Here is a 23,877-nt window from a genome sequence, read left to right as displayed (position 1 = left end):
GCGGTGCAACTATAGCAATAGCGCTACTCAAAACGTGCTGCGACATAAGATTTTGAGAGAGATCTCCCTTGGTCATAGTTCTACTGTAACTTTTTTTCGCAGTTTGGTACTCACCAGCATTCTCAGTTGAAGAGATTCTTTCGAGGTTTATTCCCTTCCTCTTGAATGATGATTTATTGTCAAAAATTTCCATCGTGTATTCACGAAGCCTACAGGTGGCGTAATGATAGAACGTTACCAGAAAGGCCCTGTTCATTCAAGAAGAGGTAGAAGGCACTTTTCTTAGTAATCTAAAAAGTATAGATTTAAATCCAATTGCGGACACCTATTCCATCTAAAGATATCTGATGAAGAAAGTCTCGTGAAATTAGTTTCTCTTGAATCTAGATGTTAGATGCAAGGTAGATATATCTACTATAATGATAGAAAGGAAAATAATAGTCTCACTATAACTTTCAAGTGTCTTCTGTATAAATAATCAGATCTAGAGCTAATTATAAATCAATCTCTGTATAAGAGATGAATAGGGGAGCAACTACGCGGTAGAAAGGAAATAATGATAAGGAACTAAAGATGTCTAGCGAACAAATCATACATTGGTCGGAAGCTAATATCTGCCTGTATAGAAGCGTTTAGAATTCTATTTGAAGATCTGTCCATTCGCCTAGCGTGGAATAATTCCTATGGAATTAGTTAGAAAGCTTTAGTTCTAGGGAGAGAGCACTCTCTGTATAGCTGCTATACCTATCTGAAGCGGCTGCACTAGATTAAAGAATATAGACTAAACTAAAACTAAGAACTAAAATGAATTACTCGCTCTCACAAGCGTAAGGTCATCCTCACTTCTCGCAGTCGAGGGATGTCTTGCGCCCAGTGTTTTATTCTTCAACTCCACTGTCTTCTCGAGCATTTTCACTGCATCCTTATAGTTTCCTTGCCTTTCAAACACGAGTGCGAGGTTTTCATAACTGGAGAGTAAGGAAGGATGGTCTTTGCCCAGCAACGAGATTCTCCACTGAAGTGCCTCCTGATGTAGCTCTTCCGCTTGGATGATGTCTCCCTCGTGCTGATACATCATTGCGAGGTTATACATGCTGGTCACTGTGGAGAGATTATCCTTACCGAGCCTCTTTTTCTTTGCCTCAAGCACCTTGCGATATAGCTCCTTTGCATCCTCTCGTTTACCCTGAGATTTAAGAACGAATGCCAGACTATCCATAGTTGATAGGGTTGAGGGATGGTCTTTGCCCAGGAGTTCTTTTTCTGTGTCATATGCCTGCTGGTACTCGTCTCTCGCAGCTTCGTGCTTACCCTGGATAAGAAAAGTGCAAGCGAGATTTTTCTTGATGGTCAGAGTGGTGATTTGGTCCTTTATCTGACTTCCTCCCTTGATTTCCTTTCGATACTCTTTCTCTGCTTGCTCGTATTTGCCTTGGTACCGAGAAACCAGGGCAGGATTCTCCTTGTTGGCGATCTGTAAACTTTCCATCTTACGCGCCCTTTCATGGTACTCCTTTGCCTTTTTATCTTCCCTGAACAAGAAATTGGCCTGGCCTACCATGTAGAGGAGACGCCATGTGGAATAATCATATACCGACTCGTCTTTGTACTTCAAAGCCTCCTCTGCATGTCGTATGCTTTCTCTCCATTTCTTCTCAGTTTGTTGCGTGGGAAAAGGGAGCGAAGCCAACAAATTGTTGATGGCTGATGTTGCGCCCGTGCTTGGGCCTTGCCTTTTAGTTAGCCATTCTTTCATCGCTAGCTGGACTAGCTGGTGAATGTCGACACAGTTTTGGTCTCGGTGCTTGGAGACGAAAGAGTATCCAACCAAGACGTCTATCACTTCCCATACATCCACCGTTTCCGCAGACTCATTTAGTAGAATGCCAATGGGGATGTTTTTGGAATGATAGAAAGCCATTTGCTCGAGACACTTCACACAATTGGGATACTCATCTCTGATCCGATTGAGCGAAATCAGCCAGGTTGTAGAAACCGCGAGCCTACTGGCTTGGCCCTCTCGGTTATGATCACTGTATCCTTGGAAGAGCGTCCTTATCATTCTTTTATCGCCCTCGTGGCAGAGTTTGAGGTAACTTCTCACGCTCGTTTCGGTTGTAGCCATGTAATTCGACGCAAGCTTAATAGCCAAGGGAAGATAGGTCAGAAACTTCACAAACTCACGTTGATCGTTGGGGCTGTCGAGCAATCCCGAGAGAGAATCATTCTGCAGGGGCAACCGTAAGAGCTGAATGGCATCATCTTCATCCATGGAAAGCAGTCGAATGGGTTCGGTGAATATCTGACCCGCGATTCTGCGGCTACCTGTCGTGATCAAGATAAAGCCCTGCTGGCCCTGTGGTAGCATTTCCTTGGTAAGCTCCCAACCCTTCCCTTCAGGGCCCCCCTTTGTTGTGTTATCCACCTCGTCGATCACGAGAAGCCAGCGTGCAGGTCTTTTACGTAGCTTCTCGTTCACGAGTCTGATGACATCTTCAGAACCCGCATCAACCTCAAGGCATTCAGCAATTTGACAATAGCCCTCTTTGAAATTGGCGTAGCTATTTCCAGAAATCCAGAATATAGCCCAGTCGGCATGCTTTTCTGCTATTCGATAAGCCGCTTCCAGTGCAAGTTCCGTCTTTCCTATTCCTTCAAGCCCAGTAATGACGGTTAAGCGGTGGGCTTGCGGGGTATCAACATGGTCTGCACGCCCGAGAATGTCTTCTAACTCTTTTTTGCGTCCAATGAACTCGGAAATGGTTCTGTTTGGAAGGAGACGGAAAGCCTTTCTGGAGGCTGTATTATATTATGAGTATGATTTCATCGTGGAGACACAGTAGGGTAATCAGCACAGATATATGAATTTACTCACATTCCTTGCGATTATCCAGGGTTTGCCATCTCTTATCCACCAATTCTTTGATCTTCATACGCACTTTGTCGTAATTTGCATCGCCTGGGCCTGAGAACTTGTTCATGTTTGAGTGTGTTAGACTGAGCGAAATTCCATTATGGTCAGCGACCAAGCAAGCAGAAGATTGCTCGACCAGCTACACAAGTATCAGCTTTTGGACACGAAGGTGGTGGTGAAAGAAGGAAGGAAGGGGGGGGGGTACTATTCTGCGGGTGATGCGGAAGAAAAAGGGAGAGACTGCATTTGCTAAGCATGGGGGGAACAGCCTTCGTAGCAATTCGGTCTCCCTCGTTTCATAGAAGTAGGCTATTGGCATATTGACGCGGGAATCTTCAATGGTTTTACCAAAATCAATGCGCAGCTCTTTGAGCAATTCATCACTGCCGTCAAGTCTGGTGATTAGGCTTCTAGAGGACCACTCCCCTAAAAATCGGCCAATGGAAACCTGCAACCGAGCGACGTTGGCCACAGTCGTTCCTTTGAATGGTGTTGCAAGGAACACAATGCCAATGGTGGACAGCAGGATCTTTTGGTACGAACCTGTTTGTGTATCTGCTTGTCTCAAAGCCTGGATCGTAAGCATCTCTTGGCGCGGACAATTGAAGGGGAGTCCAATTCAGTATGAGAGATACCTTAGCCAGGACCAGCCCACCAAAGCAAGATGCGATGAACAGGATTGGTTTCGGCTCTGAGCCCAGCTTATCTTTCAGATGGGATAGGAGTGAGATTGCCTGTTCGTGGAGCGTTTGTGTCGTACTCTCCTTGTAGAAATTTGCTTCCCAGTCGTATGTGTAAATTCGGGCACTTGGAACGACTTTTGGTAGCATGTTTGAATCCTTCAACCATTCCATTCTGCTCCCATCCTTTTTGTAAACCCAGGTTCGATTGGAGGTGGTTTCCAGGCCATGAATGGCGACAATACTATTGTGGTGGGCTGTCAGGAACCCTATTTCAGGGTTATGGGACGATTTAATGACGAACTAACTTCATGTCATAGTTCTGATCACGAGGTGGCTCAGATACCAGCTTAAGTGCTCCTACGATCTCCGACGGTACGTCGTCTAAATACACCTCCTTCCTTTTGCGTCTCTGCTTCTTCGACGGAGTCCAGAAAGGCCGTTTCATGGTGAACGAACTGGCTTGGGCGATGAGAAAACTACAACAAGTGGTAGCAACGGTATGGATAGGGGGGAAAAGAGGAGGGGAGAGATTGGCGATACTGAATAGGAAGGAGGGAGGCCATCCAAAAAAGCAATTATCCAAGATGCCGGAAGCCATAAAAAGTACTCCGTACTAAGGTGAATTTTCCAGCTGATAACAAGATCCCTGCAACCCAGCGTCGGAGACGCCGACCATCGTACATAGCATGTACTCCACTCGAAGCAGTGGTTGCCAATTACTGCCCAATTCCTAGTTATTCCAGCCGCCTAAAAGCCGAAAATAAGAAGCTTTTTATCCGATGTACCTCCGAGAAAAAAAGCATATTTCGAAGACGATTTCAGAACCATCCACAGCTGTCCAATTCCCACACTGCGAAGATCACGGTTATATCGGCTTTCTTCATCTTGATTCGTGATTGGATTGGACTAGTCTGTATTGTACCCCGAGATCATCAGAACTACTTTTTTGGGTCCAGGACCTTTAGTTTTAGGGAGCCCGAAGGAAAGTACATCTTTTGTCATGGATGGCAGGCCGATCACTACCACGACCACTAATGTTCACATCTCCGTGTTGTGTCAGATTGTTTCTGGCGTAAAGACAGACATGCGCCTCGTGTGGGAGAAGGTGCAATGACTGCATCGGAAGATTCTGCCGCGATGCCCGCTTGATACTTATCCTTTCAGTTGTGCACTTGCGAAAGAGCAAGTACTTAGGATAGCCCGGGAGACGCGCCCACATCCAGATACGTACTTTGAACACCCTCAGCCCTTTGTATTCCTGAGTTTCTCTAGTCAAGCACAAAAGTGGTCTTTGCTATCTCCCAGTAACGTAGTCTCACCCCAAAAATATTGAACGGAGATCTGGGTTACCCGTTGTCAGACAGGCGCTGGCTCACGAGATCTCAACGGGGTAAAGAAACTTATCTGCCACCATTACGATACAGAATTGCAATTTCGGCTCTGAGAGTTATCTGGACTATGTTGTTATATACTCCTAGATATACTAATTTATATCAAAGTGCTATTTTATACTGTTCTTGTCCAGTTATCTCTCCGTAATGAAAACAGATCTTTGACAAAAGCTATACTAGAAATGAAGAATGGCTAGGGCATCTCTTGGAGTCGTGCCATCTGTCGCTATTAACTTGAATAATCTCCAAAACTCACATCATAGATTTTCCAGGAAAGAGTTGAGCGAATTGAGTTCGGCAGTCGCGTTCTGAACATCCAGTTCGAGCACCGTGATGTATGATGTCAGTTGTCGAATGCGCTCCTCCCACTCCTTATTTTGCCTCTCCAGGACGCTTTTTTCCTGCTCCAGCTTTCTAATTCTTTTACTGAAGGCTGAAGTATTTCCCTTGGCGACCTCAAGTTTCTGCCTGAATTCTTTGAAACCATTTGACTCCAGGGTTGTCGGTGATATTCTGTACCAATCTTGCTTCACCTCTGCCCCTCTAGATGCTTTCTGGTCGGCGCCTGGCTCAGTGGATGATGGAGGGTTGGCGTCGTCTGTTAGGTTTGGGCGCTCATCTTCGTTGGCCGGTTCGTCGTTACGGTGAGTGTCTTGACCTTCGACGTCCTGCACCGGTCCGTCTTCCGGTCTTGATGCGCCATTTTCGGACCCTATTCCGGACTGATTGTCTGATTCGGAGTATAGATTTTGATTAGGATCGTCTACTTCGTTCGATCGGTGTTGTCCATTCAGTGGATCTCCCATTGTTGGTTAGGGTTTCCGCTGGATAACTAAGGGGTCTGTCAGGCTAAATGGTCTTTGTTGAGAATTTGAAACTCTTGTGTGCAAAAGAACATTACCTCTCTTTATGCTTTCGTATACGTCGATGGTTAGGTGTGGTTGCATCTGTTTCTCTGTACGAGAAATGAGAGGAATGAAGCAAAGGAACAGTAAAAAACCAAAGCAGTAATATATTCTTTGAACCTGACTCAGTCAACACTGTTGATACTACCTCTTGTTCTTGCATATTCGATACTGTCATGCACTGCCCACCTTAGTTTATGACACAGCCAACCCAGCTGAGAAATTCAGTGTTCATGGAATGTGTCTCGCATATGCGCGCCAAGCACTAGCTGAGAGGTGAGAGAATTGAGCCACGTCAATATTTGGGATCCGCACAGGTGCATGCACTGGCAGCGCGCGCCTAGCAGGGGTATTAGGAGCACGAACACACATGCACAAATTGCGAGTTCTGAACTGCAGCTGTCCCAAATATGCCAGACGCAAAATAAAGAGGGAGGGGCGCGGCGTATGTATGCCGGTCAGTGGAGTCATATAGCAAACGCTTAACAAATCAAATCAATACAGGTAGATTAGCAGCTCAGCCTTGTGCTTTGTTTTCGCTCCCCGAAGCCCTCATCGGTATCCCCGGTCAACTCGGTTGCCTTATAGGCAACTATTACTAAATTCTTCACTTCAGGCCTAAAGCGAGCCTACATACTTGTACCTCCAGACTCTGTTCGCATCTTCCTCCTCCAGCAGCCTCCTCTCGAGTGTCTCAACTTCCACCAGCCTCTCTCGCAGGTTCAATGACAGCTGCCGATTCTGTTGACGCATATCCTGCAACTCAGCCAGAACGGCTTCGTCCCCGAGAGAAAGGGTCCGTTGGGCTTCCCTGTGGTCGGCTTCCAGCAAGCTTAGCTTTGCATTGTTCAGCCGCAAGTCGATACACTCCCCCTTGAGAGTCTCTAGTTCAGCCTTGCGTACGTCGCCTTCTTGCTGCAGTTTTCTCATCTCTTCCTCAAGTTTCTCGTATTTCGCCTTCCATGACTCGGTCCCCACTGAGTTTTCAATCACTGTGTCCTTTGCCTGGTTCTTGAATGATATTACGAGGTGCTGAGCCCGGTTGATCTGCTGTCGGAGCTGTCGCACCCCCTTATAACGGATCATGGTTTGAGGGGCTGAAGCCCCGCAGAGGAAGCAGGAATCATCGAACAAGTGATCCACAAACTGGTGGTCTTGAGGAACAGGACGTTCTTGACCCGAGTATCCACGGGTTTTGGTACTTGCTGGCGATGATAAAGTTACAGTAGCAGACATTGGCTTGTAAAATGCGGATATTGGCAGCAAGATAGTTGGACTGTGGAGGCGTAGAATATTATCAAGAATATGGCGAGGTAAGGATAGTGGGCAATCTGTAGCAAACGCTTGAAGCGTAAAAAGTGTGGATAGGGTGGAAGTCTGACTGAAACGCAGTCGACCATGAAGGGGTCAATCTCGCAGGTTGTTCAGCTCTTGTAGGTGAATTAGGCAGGGATCATCCCCCCTCAAGATATCATCAGTGAGTGCTCCGTACAGTGGGTCCATTGCATGCATTCAGCTGATTGACAGACGGGACATCCCGCGTTCAACGAACTATGGATTGATTTGACACGGATACAAGGCTCATAATACTCTCTGTATTCCGTACTTATGGGAAAACAATTAGTATCGACGCGCTAACCGCTAGACCAAATCGAATTATTGCGTATATGCAATCGGCCGACGAAGAGAGAGACGTTCCAACAGTTGACATGTCACGAAAGTATTTGTCATCTTCACAGTAGTGCATGCATTCCATGCAGCAGTACTCCGTAGGATCAGAAGGTCAACGGATCTGTCGGAGGTGGTGAGAAAGCGCTTGAGCCTTTTTGTTTTGCCGAATTTCGACCGAATATACTAGTTTGAAAACCCAATGAGAGGTCTTCCCACTTGAGCGTTGGCAAGGCAGATGAAGAGTTTGCAGTCGATCCTGGCTTCATAAATCGCCGAATATCGGTCTGATTAGCTGCCTATCAGCAATATCCTTCATAGCCTCGATAGTATACTTCGGAGTATAATCTACCGCGGGATCCAGTCATAAACCCCGATCCATTGATATAGCGTGCAGACGGTCCACAGTGAAGCCCGATGCAGACCCAATCGAACAGCCCGAGCTTGCCAGCTGAGATGTACTTGCTTTTTGCGGCTAGCCTCTCTTTTGCTGCCTCTATTCTTTATTTTCATTGCCTGTTATTTTTCATCTGTCAATTTCTGGAATGTATGTTTGAACCAGGTTAGAGGGAAGGTATGGAATATGGAATAGAACGACATTAATATCGCTCTAGTTTTGTGCGCAGAATGGCCACGGTCTCCTTGATGTCTCGCTGCGTCCATCCCAGCGACACGACATCATTGATTTGAGATCCAGCTTCTTGAAATGACAAGCAATATGGAAAGTAATAAGGCACGGAGCCATGTTTTTATTCTGTTGCAGTAAACCATTATCCTTCTGGCTAAGACACTGGGCTGACAGTATCTTATACAGTCACTTCCATTCTGCGTCCAGCCCCTGACGGTTGATAACAATAGCAATGCTCTCCTGTCACTGCTCCCCACTTCCTACCGCACAGATTCTGATAATCTAGTTGCTTCCAGTCGAGATGTCCTAACATGCATCGAGAAAGAGCTGGATCTGGAAAGGCTCGATAAGATCTTCTCCTGGCTATGGATCGCCGGCCGACCCATGCCACCGCGGCCACTCCATTACCAGCTCCTCCTCTCACGAGAGATCTTCGTGACGGAGCGGATGGATATGCACCTTGTCTGGACAACCGGACGAATGTTTCTGAAACCAATGCCACGCTTCCTACTACTGCCACAATTCTGGACCGATTACCTGTCCTGTGCGCAAGGCTGTCGCTGTCCGAAGGAGATCAACTCGCCCGGAGTCAACACTCAAGCATGCGATCACAGACTCTGGAAGCGTGCACTTGGGTTCCTGTTCTCTTACGCCGCGCTGATCATGCACGAGAGCGACTTCTTGATCGCAAAAGAGAAGCATCTGCTTCCAGCTGAACTGCAGTGGTCAGACTGGAGGACCATCGTCGAGCAACTCGACACGGAGCATATTTACTCCAGGATCGACCGGCGTTTTCTCCACGGGGAGCTCCGCCTCAGCCGTCTGAACAAAATATATTTCTTCTCGCAGTACTCCCTCCGTGGGTATATGACGCGCTGGGACCAGTATAAAGGCTTGTTTCGCGACAACTTTACCTGGTTGGCGTCGGCAATCGTGTATATTGCTGTTGTCTTGTCTGCTTTGCAGCTTGGGCTGGCGACGGACGCTCTTCAAGACAATCATGCCTTTCAGTCTGCTTCGTACGGCTTTACCGTCTTCTCTATATTAGGTCCTCTCATTGCCATCGGTCTCATTCTTGCTGTCTTTTGTTATTTCTTTGTGAGCAACTGGGTGGCAACGGTCATGTATAGGAGGAAGAGAATCGGTGAAATGAAGGCTCTGTCAGGTGAGGGGGCATGAGTACGCTCCTCAGCCTCGACATCCCCTTGAGCGGTCCAAGAAAATATCTCCATTGAGCGGAGGTGAATACAGCTTGCGTGGAAGGAAACATTCTGGGGTATATGCTACATTATCCTCATCCAAGATAGGTCTCGTACATACGACCACAGGGTGTGGAAAATAGGGCTTCCCGTCCGCTCAGCCGTACTCAAGCCACACGCCGGGAGGTTAGTAGTTGGGTGGGTGACCACCAGCGAATCCCTTCTGTTGTATGTTGTTATCTTTTCTTTGATTTTTATATTTTTATGTTTTCTACTCAGGAGGTTATCACCTACTGTCAATGTTATTTTTAGCTTTGATCGTGCTTGCCTGCCGCCCATTGCGTCTACAAAACTACAACATGCAATCTTCCGACAACTTATCCAACTTTATACGTTCATGACCTTCTTGATCGACAACATGCCACCATGTTACCCACAAAGGTCTAATGAGATGTAGAGGTATATCTCGGCATTGCCTTGACCTTGCGACCTATTTGGATTAGCAACGCATTGGGAGTTTCAATACTGGGACTTCGGACTGGCCTATAATATCGTCGGGTTCTCCAGCTGTACGGTTGCATATACCGCTGTATATCCCATGGAGAGGCCGCTAACAGCAATGCTGGTCGTGAATCGTCTGCTCCCAATGAAATCGATGACATGTGAGATGATGTGATGGTGGCATCCGTTTGCCTTGTATGGGGTCCTGGGTGCAGTCACCGCGGCAGTCACGCTACTTCACATGGTGGTGTCCTTGGGGATTTTCATCGAGGACTTCTTTGGTGGCACAGCCATCCTGTCATTGCTCACCGGGACGGCGTATCTGAGCTGGTTTTACCGGGTCATAGGGGCGAATACTGGGGAAGATTGCGCGTTGAATGCGAACGGGGATCCGCACATCTTTCTCACGGAGCCGGACCTGGTGACGCTGGGGGATCGGGTCACCGTGGATGATGCCAGCCTGGTGTGCCATCTGAACACGCGTGGGGATTTCGAGCTGCATACACTGCGGGGTGGGGCGATCGGAGTGTGATGCGTACAGGGTCGCCGGTTGTTGTCCGTGGCGTTGATGGGGAAGGATGCGTGTCTGCTGGAGCATACGCTGGTGCTCTCGGGGGATCATGTTGAGGATGGGACGACGTTGCAGGGCTGGCCGGCGGAGGAGTTTAGGGGGGATCGGTTGAGCCCACCTTATGTGTCTGAAGAGATCATATACCATATATCATTACTCAATAGCTGATATAGCTGATTGTCTTTGGCTAGCATCTTTCATGTACGGGTCGTCTGCGTGGGTCTAAATATCACAGGCTAATCCGCTGCTGCTCTCATGAGTGGCATTCGGGGAGACCGGAGTCCTCGACCACCCACTCAGTCAGCGTCCAGATGACAGGGCTATCTCCATGTCTTACTGGAGCAGAGAAGGAATAAAAATGAATTGATATAAAAACATACAACAGAAGGGATTCGCTGGTGGTCACCCACCCAACTACTAACCTCCCGGCGTGTGGCTTGAGTACGGCTGAGCGGACGGGAAGCCCTATTTTCCACACCCTGTGGTCGTATGTATTCGTCTATTAAGAAATGGAGCTTATATGCAGTATTTTAAACCATAATTTGGACCTGTCTGCGGCGGATTCTGATGTGGATAGGATATTACGGCCATCGACTGGGACATGTTCTTCGCATGTTCCTAGCAGTGGAGAATACTTCTTGCGGCAGATAAATCTCAGAAGTTCCTGGCCCCTAGTAGATGTAGAGCCGATCCACCCCTATTTCTTTCCGATAGAACAAAGATGTCTTCAAGAGACGTATGTGGAATTAACTAACTCCCCCGGCTCCAGATATATTCGCCTCAGTCATCGCAACCCTGCAAAAAAATAAACACAAGTCAAGAAAGAATATCCCTCTTAAAACATCCAAACCGGCAGAAAACGTTGGAATACACCACCTGCTGTAGCACCCGGGTGCGGCAGATGGCCCAGTGGATGATCTGCGCACTTGCGAACATCGGCGAGAGTGACTCCTTCGGGGAGATCGGCTGGGTCGAGTTTCATTACTCCTAGGGATCCGCACTCTGCTTCGGCGTTGGGATCGGTGGCTAGGGCGGTGGTGGAGTAGATGCTGAGGAGGAGGTAGGTGAGTTTCATTCTGGTGGTTCTGTCGAAGAAGTTTGGATGGTGTAGGAGGTATTGCGTTTGTCAAAGATAAGGTGGGATCGGAGTGCTAAGAGGAGGTATGGAAGATGGTATGGTTTAGTCTGGCGGTTGACCTTCTGGAGGCTTATTATACACTGAAGTTGTCAAGTGAATGAACAGACGACGTGGCAGGTTTGGCCTTATAGCTTGCTGCCTGCTGTCTGTACTACGTATTTCTTTGTCGGATAGTGTGAATGGTATGCCTGGCTTAGTGGCCCGAGTTCACGGGAAAGGCCAGTGACTCACTGGAACTATGGTGATTGATTTGGTAGGTCTAGCTTGGAGCTCTTATGGACAGGGGTATGATTCCCGTGAATGAAACCAACACTTGGTGAGATTTGATTAGTGTGAAACCGTCTAATCTGTTCCTCTTGGCAGGATCTGCAACAAAATATAATATAATCATAAATAGAAGTAAGTCAGGACAAGCCTGGCTTTTTCATATGGCTGAATCAGATCAGCAATATGCGAGCTGGCGATTTGAGCAACTCCCCGCGATGAACGTCTGTGATACCCGAGGACGATCAGGCTCAAAGATCTGCGCAGATGGATCTAGGACACGATCGATGATATGCACCACGCCCTAGTCGAATATTGTTAGGAGATTTCACTCAATAGTCCCGCAAAGAAGGGATGAGTTCCTACACTGGTAACCGGGATATCTGATTCGACCACTTTTGCCACTTGATTCAGAACAATTGTTCCATCCTGTACTTGCGACCCTACAAAGAGGTAGGTAGCAGTCTATATCAAATCAGATAAGTGCACTGCATCTAGAGGGTCATGCTTTACCTGAAACTGTTGCATAGTTTGATTGAAAATGTCTGATGTGAGCTCAGTGTTGGGCACATAGTGATGCAGGATGGTGTTTCCCAGCCACCATTTCCCTTTCCTATGCGGGATCAGCAACGTCGGAATAAGCTCAAGTGTTCCGATCTGACATACGGTGTCGACTCGAAACTATCAAAGTATGACCCGGTATAGGATTCAAAAGCATCGTTATTTGGTGCAAAGAATGTGAATTTCCAATCGGGATTGGTGTCGAACGCTTGTGCAAATCCTCCTACTTCAGCGATCTTCTCGGCCAGGATGCTCAGTTCTGGTCGGGAGTTAATCAGTTCCAGGGCTGTTGTCACATTGGAGGAGCTAGGCGCTACATATCCCGGGATGTTTCGGTAGTTCAGAGGGTCTGCTGTGGCTAGTACTAGAGAGCTCAAAGATAGGAGTCCTATCAATGGAAAGGGTACGAATCTCATATTGAGAGTTGAAAAATTTGACCAAGTTCTGGCAACACCAAGATGCAAGTCCTGGTAAGTGGAGAGATACTTTAAAAGTTTTCATCGTTCATGGAATGGCCCAATGGGTTTACGTTCAACTATTTTGGCCGCTGAATCTCCCGGAGCATCTCCGCAACCTCATCCACCTATCCGGCCGATGAGATTGGATCCAATTACAAAAAGTCACCCTGCTAAAAGGCTGCAGCTGCATTAGCTTGTCCCTAATGCACCTATCCCATTTGCTCCGGCAGGGAATCCCGGGGAAAGGTCCGGTGATTGCACCTGTGGCCATTATGGAGATGGTAGGACTATATTTGCCCCAGAAATGGCTTGTCGGTCGCTCGTCCCAAACCATAAAGCATACTCAGACAACATGATACGCAAATCTGAGTTTTCCTCAGTTTCCTTGGCCATCGTGGCAGCTTTACCTTTTGTGCACCTTGCGGTGGGAGGCACTAGCCTCGCGCAAAGACCGCAGATGGGTTGGAACTCATGGAACGCATTCGGAGCGACGGTCAACTATACGATAGTTCAGGATGTTATCGAACGGTTCGATACACTTGGGCTCAAGGAGGCGGGCTACGAATACGTATTGCTTGATGATGGATGGGCAAGCTTCAATCGCACCGCCGACGGATATCTTCAAGCAAATGCAACGTCCTTCCCACAGGATATTAAGGCATTGGCCGAAGAGTTGCATAATCAAGGCTTGAGGCTAGGTCTCTACGGTGATAGCGGTCACTATACCTGTGCGTGGAGACCGGGAAGCTGGGGATACGAAGAACGAGACACTCAAACGTTCGCGAGCTGGGATGTCGACTACCTCAAGTATGACAATTGTGGCGGATTCCAGTCTATGACGGAGGCTCCTCAGATACGCTTTGGGGCGATGAAGAATGCTCTCGCGCTCTCAGGGCGAGATATCTTCTATTCCGTGTGTGGTTGGGGTTATCAGTTCCCCTGGCACTGGGGAGGAGGTGAGATACCCTTGTTAACCTTGGTCGAATTTGTAGTTTCAGAAAGCTCGTTTAATCTGCTTCGCAGACATCGGTCACTCGTATCGAATCTCTGGTGACATCACGGCAAGCTTCGCCAATGAAACCAAGTGTGAATGCAAGACTGCCTACTGTCTGAATACTGGATATGCCGGCTGCTCCGTGCTGACCATCATCAACAAAATGAAAGAGATCAGTCAATATCAGACACGAGGTCACTGGTCGGACATGGACATGCTTGAAGTTGGAAATGCTAATTTTACACTCAATCAGCAACAGACACACTTTGCATTCTGGGCGGCGCTGAAGTCACCCTTGATCATTGGGGCCGATCTCAGTAAGCTTTCCAATGACAGTTTAGCGGTTCTCACCAATAAGGCCATTATTTCGATCAATCAGGATGCACTGGGAGAGCCTGTGGCGTATAGAGAGGCGCACAGTGAGGAGGGTTTCTTCCAGGTATGGGCTGGCAAGGTTGAGGGGGGATATGTTGTTCTTCTCTTGAATGAGAAGAGTTACCCGCAGACTACGTCTCTGAGCTTTGCAAGCTTGGGACTTGGGACTCCCGAAAGGATAGTTGAACTTTGGTCTGGAAAGATTTTGCAGGATGTCGATAAGTTTAATGGAACTTTGGGGTCTTATCAAACTCTTGTCTTCAAGGTACAAACTTGAAAGCCTGAGACATGGGTGAATTTATCAAGCGAGTATTTCCATTACTTTGGATGTTCCCTAGACAAGCAAATCGTAAACCAAGCTAGAACGTCTTTATTGAACTATTGAGCAGGGCTGTGATGATGCTTAGTGACGAAAAATAGTCTCACGACCCAGCCACAGCTCTTGAAAGTCTCATTAATGACCAGTCTGTAGTACATAACACACCCGCCGATCCTTTCCTGAAGATAAGAACCCTGGAAACCACTGCGGGCGGACCGGTCCCCAACTTCACGAAGGGCACTTTCTGACTCTTTTAAGGAACGCACGAGGACGAACAACAGAGTACTGTTGATAAAATCCTTTCATGAGTTTTGAGATCCTTCAGGCGAACTGATCATTCATCCATGAATGAAGTTCAGGGATCCAACCCTCCATCTGTTCGATTAGGGCTAGCGCGCCCCATACCTTGATTACTTTGGAGCAGCGAGTGACTGCGTATATGCAGAAGCGGGACGTCCCTCAGCCATGGTTTGATAATGTCAATCCTTTCCTAATTAACCTTTAACTAACGTTCGATATTAATTTGAACACCTCGCTAAGTCATTCTAGGAAACTCTCCGGTGTTCGGGCCTTCGCCGGCAATTACCCCGCGCGCCGTGAGGCTGTTGATTGGCGTAGTGCAGGCCTTCATGCCTCCTAAGGTCAACGGTGCAGAAAGTGGGATTGGAGTTCCATGACAAGAGCCATTTGCGGGGAATGAAGCATTCCTTGTGAGGTGAGTCGGTGGCTTTGTGCAGTTGTGATTTCGTATTGTATGTCAGACTTCCATTCTTCCTGGATACCACGTCCTCATCCTGAATATATGCATAATCTCAACTGTCTACCCGATGACCTCAAAATCGCATCCCGACACCGACACCAACACCAACACCAACATAGGAGACTTACCGGAAACTGCGACCAAAGGGGAGGAGGACATTCCAGCCTGTCAATTTTGTCGCAAGAAGAAAGCCAAATGCGATCGAGCGCAGCCGTGTTCGCAATGCACACGATCAGATGTTCCTTGCGTCTACGATAATCGACGGACGAAGCCCGGTCTTCGAGCTGGGGCGGTCGACCAGCTCTATCGTCGCATTGAGACACTGGAGAATATGTTTCTGGGACAGGAGATGCTCTGGCAGCAGATGTGGCAGGCTCTGTTTCCGAACACTGAGCCTTTGCGATCCCTAGACAAGGGGGCTGCGACAGCCACGACCCTGGCGGAGCGTCGGGAACAGTTGAAGGGTTCATTACTACAGCCTCCAACGTTGACGGAAAAGAGGACGCGTACAGAAATAGATGAGAATAATTCTGCGCCATCAGATTGTGCTCCTCCTCAAGCCAAACGCGCCCGCGTGGAAGACGAGGTGATTTCCCATGCGGCTGTGCCCAAGCCCGAGCCTCGCGTGTTCCACTCTTTACCTGACGTCGTCTTGACCGAACTGGTGGACTTTTACTTCGTCAATATACATCCATGGATACCAATTCTGCACGTTAAGAGATTCCGTGAGCGCATGCGGTCGCCGGCAGAACGAGTGCATATTAACTGCATCTTACATGCCATTATCTCTGTCTGTGCCCGGTTCTCACAGAATGAGCAGTACCGTGGCTCATTGGACCTGACAGAGCTCGCCAAGAAAAGTCGACAAGAAGTGATTTTGCAGAGCACAGAAACATTCTCTGTCGAGAATCTGCAGGCGCTCGTGATCGTTGCCTTTGAGACAGTGAGCAAGAGACCCATGCCATGGGTATCCGGAGCATTTAGACTGATTGTCGGACAGATAAATCGCGGCCGTGGCCCCTCGTCATGGTCAATCATTGGCAGCATGGCAGGAACCGTGGAGCAGCTGCAACTTGGCGTGGAGGAAGATGATCTGTATCGTGTCAAAGGTATGGGGGAAAGGCTGATCAGACGCATGGTTTTCCTCACACCATCCCGGTCGTGGTGTGAGGCAGAAGAGCGTCGCCGTGTATTCTGGGCCGTCTTCCTCATGGACCGTTTCTGCAGTGTTTCTACCGGCTGGAAGATCAGTCTGAGGAATGCGGATGTGAAGCGCCGTTTGCCATGTGAAGGCGCTCTGTGGGAGAGGGAAGAGGAGGTCTGCGCCCCATATTTTGGTATCTCCGATTTGAAGAATACTACCCTGCCTAATGGTCATTCTGCTGCGATGGACGACTGCGAAGAACAGGCCATCGGTGCATTTGCGTACATAATAGAAGCCACTGAATCACTAGCTTTAGTGACCAACTTCTATCTTCACCACGCCTTTCTGATTAACGATGTTAGCAAGGCACGATTATGGCTGGTCAAATTCAAAGAACTAGATCTGCGACTCATTCAGTGCGTATCCTCTCCCCCCACCCCCCAAGGGGGTTCTGTGATGCTGATGCACTCAGATGGAAAATCCACTTGCCTCCCAAATGGCGCGAAGCCTGCGTCCTCAATGAGCAGGGAGTCATGGACCCAAATCTGACACTGGCACACATCACCCATAACACGGCGGTGATTCTGCTGCATCAAGGCATTGCCTATCCGCCGGCGCACTGGAAGCATTGTCCCATCCGACTCCCATCAGCATCCTCCGCCGATACGTGCCTTGAAGCGGCTTCAGAGATTGCCACCATCGGCAATCAATTCTTGTCCTTTTCTCCTATCTTTACGAATCCCCAGTTCTCATTTTGTCTGTTTATCGCCGGCCGCACCCTCCTCGCACACGCCAGGTACAACCGGGTGCCGCCATCCCCAGCGCTCAACACGCTGATTGCAAACCTGATGGAGATTTCCCAGCGATGGACAAGACATAATGACAGCGAAGAGACTCACCAGGACAGCCTCGCATTCAAGTTCGCCACTCGACTCCTCGAAGCCCAAAACAACCGAGCCAGTGCATCTCGTCCGAGCCTGGATATTCGCACAACCGCCTACTCAGATGAATCAAAGGAGGAGATGTACAAAGATCCCATGGATGATTCACCAGGTTATGAGTCGAGTAAACCATTGCAGCTGGCTCCTGCATCTTTCCCTCAGCAGGAATCTTGCACGTTCGACCCATTTAGTCTGGCCTTCCCACCGCTGCCACCAGCTTTTCAGCAGGATTTCTCGCCTACTGGCTTCGATCCGCTCTCTTTTCTGAATATGCAGCCGCCAGAGCCTATAGCTTCACCACTTGGTGCACGTAGTCACGAATCGGGCTCTCGGCACGATTCGGAGAGTTCCATGACTAGTCTCCTCTTCGATATGACATCTAGTCCGGGGCAGAGGATCAGTTATTACGGTAATACGCGGGGAGGGAACAAGAATTCGATCGTCGAGGGAACTGACGATTAGACGAGTAACAAAATTGTGTGACTATATAGTCTCCCATGGACGTTAAGTCTTTAATTCTATATCTACATTCCCGCCTCTTGACCAGGATGTTATGTTTGTACTTCAGCCACACACGCTACCTATGCATAAGCGAATCAACCAAGCCCATCTCGAGAAGCATATTCCCAAACAGCAGGAAGTAATAGTCCGCATAGATGAGCCCATGATTCGACCACCTTCGAGGGGCAAACTCATAGTTGTTGATCGTCGCACCGGTCAGGATAGTTTCAGCGGCGTGCTCGTCACCAACCACCTTTAATGCTTCAACCAAGTTCTGACGTTCCGTCTGATGAGTCGAGTGTTGATCCGCATATACGGATACCACCGACGCAGGACCAGCCTCAAACCGCACCGGGGGATTCAGATACCCTTTCACAGTACAGTCCACCAACCTCATAGCAGCATGCAGGTAATGATCCGCTATCTCCCTATCCCGCAACCCCTTATACGCCTTATACAGCAACAACATCCCACAAGCAGCAATCATCGCCGCAGAAGTATCCCGCGGCTCGGTATCCGTAACAGGGGCATCAAAATCCCAATACGGGACTCCATCATCGGGCAATCTGTCAAGAAATACATCCGCCAATGCTCGAGCAGTGCATAGGAACCCCCTCTCCTTTGTCCATTCATACGTCTGCATGAACCCCAGAATCCCCCATGCCTGGCCCCGCGCCCAGCAACTACTATCACTGTATCCCTGATTCGTGAACTTGTCCTTCACCTCTCCTGTATCAGGGTCCAGATTAACCACGTGAAACGTCGCATAATCATCCCTGATATGATGTTTCTGAGTAGTGATTGCATGCGCCTTCGCTATATCGTATAGCCTTCGGCAGTTAGTCTCTCTCGCTACCCAGAAGAGTATATCCAGGTTCAGCATATTATCGATGATAACGAGGTAGTCTTGTGAGGGATCTTTGTATGCATAGCGCTTGGTGATACATTCGTCCCAACTGCGGATGCATTGGGTGGATTCGTTGAACCGGCTGGCGAGGGAGTGCGCTGCTAGTATTAGGGTGTTGTATGCGGCTGGGTCGCGATGCAGGGTCCATGCTTTTATTGCCCAGGGGGCGATCATGAACCCGAGATCGTGGGTATCTTTTCGGAGGGCGTTTTGGTGCAGGTTGGCGGTCCACCAGCGGCAGAGGTGTTCGTGTTGGAGGGGATGGGGGCGGAGGTTTGCTTGTGTGGAATGGGGAGTAGCATGCCTCTCACGGAGGAGAGTATTTCGCTCAAGGAGGAGGTATAACGAGCCTGGGAAGAATCCGGATGTCCAGAAGTCGAGGGTTCGGTAGATGTATGTGGATTTGTCTGAGCCGGTGTATTCGGGGTATAGGGTTGGTGGGGTTGTCTGTGTTCGATTAATACAGATATGTTAGTAGTCGCTTAGGGGATAACTTACGCTACCTATGGCCTTGCTTGCGACATGCCAGACTTTGGCTAGGACTGATTCTGAGAAGAGGGCTTCGAGTACTCGCGTCCATTGCTTGGTGGGGAGATTCTCGGTGCCGTTGATGGTTGCTGGTGGTCCTGCGTCGGTAGACATTGTTCCTAGATATGGTTTGCTGGTTCTATAGAAGAGCCTGAGGAAACGTTAATGGGGCACAAAATTAGAGATCCAGAGATATGTTGAAGACGTTCATCTACAAGATTTCACTCTTCATTTGTGGCTGTCTGCATTAGCCCTCGGACAGCGGTCCGGGACTTCGCCCGTCTCGCTAAGATGCAGTTTAGGCATTCCGGGAGATCTCTCGGAGGGCCCCCGACGAGTCTGGAGACATTTCCCCACCATTAGTCTCTGCCTCACCTTGAATCTGGGGAATACATATCGATAAATTGATATTTGTTCTGATAGTCAATTTCCCAAACTCACAACCCACTATTCCAGACTCATAATGGCACCCAAAGATTCCGACATGGACGCAACAACAGTCGATCACCTCGAATCGACTGAGAAAAAAGACCCCTATGCGGTAGATCCAGGCATTGAGATCGACGAAGCAACGGATAAACGCTTGTTCTGGATGATCACTCGTCGTATCTTGGTCATCCAGATTGTAACCTATTTCTTTCAGTCGCTCGACAAGGGCATCTTAAATTATGCCTCCATTATGGGCATCAAGGAAGATGCACATCTGGTCGGGCAAGAGGTATACACCAGCCGCTGCATCTGATAACATGTCATTGATATTGATTTGGTTCCATTATAGTATTCCTTGCTGGGTACGATTCTGTATATTGGCATTCTGGCGGGAGAGGGTCCCCAGAACCTGCTGCTGCAGAAGTTTCCGGTCGCTAAGACCCTGTCTGTTAATGTATTCATTTGGGGTGCCATCGTGGCATGCTCGGCAGCATCCACGCGGTTTGGATCTCTCATGGCAGTCCGGTTTCTGTTGGGCTTCTTTGAGAGTTGTATTCAGCCTGCGATGATGCTTATGTGTGTCATTCCCGTTGCTGTATGCTGGAATCCTTGCTGATTTGTGCTAGAACAGCCATGTGGTATAAGCGAGAAGAGCAGTCGGTGTTGAACTCTATCTGGTACTGCATGTACGGGGTGCAATTGATGGTATGTCTTTCTTCCCCTTGCTCGTGCCTCATAGATACAGGTCGATTGATTAATCACCATTAGATCGGCGGCCTTCTCGCCTTCGGCACCTCTCACTACGTAGGCGGAGTGATCAAGAACTGGCAACTGCTCTTCCTCGTCCTCGGCTGCGCAACATGCGTGTGGTCATTCTTCATCGGCATCTTCCTACCGGACAGCCCTCTCTCCGCCAAGTGCTACAGCGAAGAAGACAAAAAGCTGATGGTAGAGCGTGTCCGACACAACGAGACGGGAATCGAGAACCGACAGTTCAAAAAGTATCAAGTTATCGAAACGATCCAGGATCCCATTGTCTGGTGCTGCGTGATGCTCATTCTCGTGGCGAACCTGATCATCGGTGGTCTAGGTGTCTTCTCTAACTTGATCATCCAGCAATTTGGCTTCTCTTTGCTTCAGACTGAGTTATTGAATATTGCTCAGGGATCATGGACCATCATAGTCATGGTTGGCTCAGCGTGGTGCGCGCAACGCTTCCAGCAGACGTGTCTAATTATGATTGTAAGCTTCCATCCAATCCACCCCATCCACCCTGAAGACTAAAAGACACTAGTTATGGACCATCCCAGCCATCGTCGGAACCATCGTCATCCTCGTCGTAACGCCCATGGCATCCAATGCCGGCGGCATGCTCATCGCCTTCTACTGCACGCAGTTCTTCCTCGCCGAAGGCAACATGATCATCTCTCTGATCACCCGCAACACAGCCGGTCAGACCAAGAAAAGTATCACCATGACCTTGCTATTCGTGGGATGGGCTGTGGGAAATCTCATCGCGCCGCAGATCTTTCAGAATTCTGACGCTCCGCGATACTTGCATGGATTCCTAGCGCATATTGTGATTTATGCCGTCTATATTGCGCTGACGGTCCTGACGAGGGTGATATTGACTCGGAGGAATAAAGCTAAAGAGTCCGAGAGTAGTGATGTCTCGCATGAGTTGGCGTTTCAGGATTTGACGGATCGAGAGAATCCGAACTTTCGATATGTTTATTAGTGTGTTTTGCTTTGGAGTGGGAGATGTATGCCTTCTATGTAGTTGGTGAAGAGTACTGTATATATGTTATCCGCATATTGTGTCAGTCAACATAAGATTACTTCACTATCTGCATGATTATCATAGAGTGCTTAAGGTATCCACACGTCTAATATAGACATAATGCGTACATGTCACCAACCTTCAAAGCTTCAATTTCCTGCAACCGCAAACAGCAAATCCGCCCAGCTAAAAAGATCAACCGGCGATGCCTGACCCACCACAGAAGCATCATAAACATCCTTAACGCGCAAACTCCAAGGAACCTCAATCCCGCGAGCCAAAGCTTCATAGTAAATCAACCCCCAAGCAGCCGGATTCGTCTTTCCATCCTGATACCCAATATACCGATTCTCCGCCGAAATATTCGCCCACGGACCATCCACCAGTACCGCCTCGCACCGATAAAAGCTCGCATCATAGGGTACCATCTCATTCATGAGATATTTCCCTGCATACTCCGCTGCCGTGAACAGAAGATTATTCTCTAAAGCGAATAGGTCGTACCCCTGATTCGCCACAACCCTCGCAGCAAGTGCCGTCCACTGCAACGCATCCTGCACATGCGTCTGATCGCGACCGGCCTCGGAGTTTTGTCCTGTGGATGCTAGATAGTTGTACGGCATCCCGGCACAGCGATCATACTTGTACGCATACAGAGCATAGTTGTACAGAGCTACGTCGTCAAGGTAGACGGCGAAATTCAGCAAGCCCATGATACTGGCCATGCCGTAGTTCGCTTGTCCGATGATAATACTCTGTCGCGCGAACAGCCAGTAGAGTTGGATGCTCATCCCCGAGCCACCTTTGAAGGTCGCGCCTTGCTCGACCCAGCCGCCTTCCCAGCGCATGATCTCGGCGGCGTTGGCGAAGATGGTGCCTTCGATGCCGATTAGCAGGGATCGGTCTGTGCCGATTATGTTTTCGAGGTTGGTGCCCCACGCGTCGAGGATCGTGGTGGAGCGGTTCCAGTGGCTGTAGTTGCGGGTTATGTACCCTTTTCTCGAAGGTTTAGTATTCAGATCACTATGATTGGACTCAGGTGGCTACTCACACATAATAGCATTCTGATACGCCGCGCGAGAATCATCGTGAAAACTAGTATAGTTGCTTATCCGCCCCCGACTGATGACAGGATACGGGCCTTGCATTTCGTAAGAGGCGTTGGAGTAGGGGTCTTGCGCGAATCGGGCATATGCAGAAGCCCAAGGCTCAGTGCCGTTGAGGACATTTTCTCGCATGAGCTCGAGTTGGGCGTGACTGTGCCAGAGGCCCGGATGCTGGAATTGATTCGTTCGGTTCTTGGAGCCGGGTGTGTCGGGGACTATCATTACTGGTCCTGGGGTAGGTGAGTAAGTTAGTGTGGATGTTGAATGTTTAAGAAGTTAAGTTGTACCGTTCAGACTGGGTACATCTTGGATCAACCCGTAGACGTGAATAGCGGTGGCTGCCGCAAGACATAAGTTTAGAATCTGCATGATCAAGATGCCTGATGGCAGTAAAGCTAGGTCTGATGGTGGCGTGTTGTTCAAGTTGTATGCTTTCACATCATAATTAAAGATCAAATTGGACCTCGGGCTAAGTGCCGGACAGGGTCCGATTCTCTAACAAGGATAAGAAGCGTTCAATATCTGTGCGGGGAACAGCCGGACAATGCGCCGGTGTGCATAGTTATTCTCGGCAAAGATGTGAAGAAGGTGGATCTGCTTCATTTGTCGATGATCCTGAAGAACAAGAGCACAACATTTTACTTTAATATAGATATCAGATCAATTGGTTAAATATAATAGATACTATATTTGTAGGTTGTACCACATCCTCCCCCTCTACACCATCGCAAGCTGCAACATATCTCCCTAGTAAAATACAATGATCCCCATCCTCTCCCTCCTGATACCGAGAGAAGATTCTCTGTTGGATATCATACTGTACTGCAGCAGAGTTCATTTACCTCCTGTGCCCTGAGATCCGATTTGCCAAGCAAGCTGCTTAATTCGGTGGAAAGTGGACCCTACGCACTGACATCGATCTTCAACCAGTCCACTGCCTGGCACTTGCAGTATCTTGCCCTATTGCCTGTCAACATCTGCACCTTATGATCTCCAATCTTGCTATTGACCCCTTCACAGACCAAAAACCTCACGGTGAGAAATTCGCTTATCATGACTAGTCCCACACTATAGCCTTGGCGGAGCAAAATTAGTTGAGATCCCTGCGCTTTCATGGGTCGCATCTGAGACATTTTAGCGTGGACTAAAAGTAGCGATTTATATTAGATGAACGGCTCCCTCAATTGTGCTTACTTTCAATGGATGATTAAT

At 48.6% G+C, this 23,877-nt stretch overlaps 11 protein-coding genes across 11 annotated transcripts, besides 1 other annotated feature; 4 read left to right on the top strand and 7 right to left on the bottom strand.

Annotated features, from left to right (window-relative positions):
* Window positions 1-748: 748 nt before the first annotated feature.
* Window positions 749-4,074, bottom strand: ASPBRDRAFT_205284 (uncharacterized protein). The gene is made up of 5 exons (XM_067621734.1): window positions 3,903-4,074; window positions 3,550-3,838; window positions 3,120-3,485; window positions 2,876-3,053; window positions 749-2,799 (listed from the first exon to the last, which is right to left on the bottom strand). The coding sequence occupies exons 1-5, from the start codon at window positions 4,040-4,042 to the stop codon at window positions 800-802; spliced, it is 2,973 nt and encodes a 990-aa protein (XP_067482545.1). The 5' UTR covers window positions 4,043-4,074; the 3' UTR covers window positions 749-799.
* Window positions 4,075-5,098: 1,024 nt separating this feature from the next.
* ASPBRDRAFT_63796 (uncharacterized protein) lies at window positions 5,099-5,937 on the bottom strand. Its single transcript, XM_067628434.1, has 2 exons — window positions 5,892-5,937; window positions 5,099-5,824 (listed from the first exon to the last, which is right to left on the bottom strand). Exon 2 carries the CDS (start codon window positions 5,792-5,794, stop codon window positions 5,246-5,248), a length of 549 nt encoding a protein of 182 aa, XP_067482544.1. The 5' UTR covers window positions 5,795-5,824; window positions 5,892-5,937; the 3' UTR covers window positions 5,099-5,245.
* Window positions 5,938-6,311: 374 nt separating this feature from the next.
* ASPBRDRAFT_40576 (uncharacterized protein) lies at window positions 6,312-7,252 on the bottom strand. Its single transcript, XM_067624380.1, has one exon. It carries the CDS (start codon window positions 7,127-7,129, stop codon window positions 6,512-6,514), a length of 618 nt encoding a protein of 205 aa, XP_067482543.1. The 5' UTR covers window positions 7,130-7,252; the 3' UTR covers window positions 6,312-6,511.
* Window positions 7,253-8,264: 1,012 nt separating this feature from the next.
* On the top strand, window positions 8,265-9,404 carry ASPBRDRAFT_148058 (uncharacterized protein; the record flags this gene model as incomplete). The annotated part of the gene is made up of 2 exons (XM_067619279.1): window positions 8,265-8,294; window positions 8,376-9,404. 2 exons carry the CDS (start codon window positions 8,268-8,270, stop codon window positions 9,366-9,368), a joined length of 1,020 nt encoding a protein of 339 aa, XP_067482542.1. The 3' UTR covers window positions 9,369-9,404.
* A 68-nt stretch (window positions 9,405-9,472) lies between these two features.
* Window positions 9,473-9,727: a sequence feature (Protein overlapping with rRNA (ASPBRDRAFT_482298, OJJ75294.1) was converted to a misc_feature.).
* Window positions 9,728-10,187: 460 nt separating this feature from the next.
* Window positions 10,188-11,597, bottom strand: ASPBRDRAFT_205280 (uncharacterized protein; the record flags this gene model as incomplete). Its single annotated transcript, XM_067621733.1, has 2 exons — window positions 11,387-11,597; window positions 10,188-10,587 (listed from the first exon to the last, which is right to left on the bottom strand). Exons 1-2 carry the CDS (start codon window positions 11,533-11,535, stop codon window positions 10,188-10,190), a joined length of 549 nt encoding a protein of 182 aa, XP_067482541.1. The 5' UTR covers window positions 11,536-11,597.
* A 443-nt stretch (window positions 11,598-12,040) lies between these two features.
* ASPBRDRAFT_669299 (uncharacterized protein) lies at window positions 12,041-12,839 on the bottom strand (the record flags this gene model as incomplete). Its single annotated transcript, XM_067628810.1, has 4 exons — window positions 12,041-12,166; window positions 12,229-12,327; window positions 12,376-12,475; window positions 12,529-12,839. The coding sequence occupies 4 exons, from the start codon at window positions 12,837-12,839 to the stop codon at window positions 12,041-12,043; spliced, it is 636 nt and encodes a 211-aa protein (XP_067482540.1).
* A 394-nt stretch (window positions 12,840-13,233) lies between these two features.
* Window positions 13,234-14,527, top strand: ASPBRDRAFT_193937 (glycoside hydrolase family 27 protein; the record flags this gene model as incomplete). The annotated part of the gene is made up of 2 exons (XM_067620691.1): window positions 13,234-13,837; window positions 13,905-14,527. 2 exons carry the CDS (start codon window positions 13,234-13,236, stop codon window positions 14,525-14,527), a joined length of 1,227 nt encoding a protein of 408 aa, XP_067482539.1.
* Window positions 14,528-15,272: 745 nt separating this feature from the next.
* Window positions 15,273-18,007, top strand: ASPBRDRAFT_63792 (putative C6 transcription factor). Its single transcript, XM_067628433.1, has 3 exons — window positions 15,273-16,272; window positions 16,330-16,889; window positions 16,946-18,007. The coding sequence occupies exons 1-3, from the start codon at window positions 15,397-15,399 to the stop codon at window positions 17,874-17,876; spliced, it is 2,367 nt and encodes a 788-aa protein (XP_067482538.1). The 5' UTR covers window positions 15,273-15,396; the 3' UTR covers window positions 17,877-18,007.
* ASPBRDRAFT_119048 (glycoside hydrolase family 88 protein) lies at window positions 17,992-19,464 on the bottom strand (the record flags this gene model as incomplete). Its single annotated transcript, XM_067617221.1, has 2 exons — window positions 17,992-19,269; window positions 19,321-19,464. 2 exons carry the CDS (start codon window positions 19,462-19,464, stop codon window positions 17,992-17,994), a joined length of 1,422 nt encoding a protein of 473 aa, XP_067482537.1.
* Window positions 19,465-19,759: 295 nt separating this feature from the next.
* ASPBRDRAFT_173130 (putative MFS transporter) lies at window positions 19,760-21,570 on the top strand. The gene is made up of 5 exons (XM_067619741.1): window positions 19,760-20,068; window positions 20,129-20,355; window positions 20,406-20,484; window positions 20,548-21,021; window positions 21,074-21,570. Exons 1-5 carry the CDS (start codon window positions 19,814-19,816, stop codon window positions 21,515-21,517), a joined length of 1,479 nt encoding a protein of 492 aa, XP_067482536.1. The 5' UTR covers window positions 19,760-19,813; the 3' UTR covers window positions 21,518-21,570.
* Window positions 21,571-21,598: 28 nt separating this feature from the next.
* ASPBRDRAFT_173127 (uncharacterized protein) lies at window positions 21,599-23,077 on the bottom strand. Its single transcript, XM_067619740.1, has 3 exons — window positions 22,953-23,077; window positions 22,611-22,895; window positions 21,599-22,553 (listed from the first exon to the last, which is right to left on the bottom strand). The coding sequence occupies exons 1-3, from the start codon at window positions 23,032-23,034 to the stop codon at window positions 21,709-21,711; spliced, it is 1,212 nt and encodes a 403-aa protein (XP_067482535.1). The 5' UTR covers window positions 23,035-23,077; the 3' UTR covers window positions 21,599-21,708.
* Window positions 23,078-23,877: the final 800 nt, after the last annotated feature.

The sequence above is a fragment of the Aspergillus brasiliensis genome (genome assembly GCF_001889945.1).
Source record: "Aspergillus brasiliensis CBS 101740 unplaced genomic scaffold ASPBRscaffold_3, whole genome shotgun sequence".
NCBI classification, from domain to species: domain Eukaryota; kingdom Fungi; phylum Ascomycota; class Eurotiomycetes; order Eurotiales; family Aspergillaceae; genus Aspergillus; species Aspergillus brasiliensis.
This window is presented reverse-complemented; position numbering and strand designations above follow the sequence as displayed.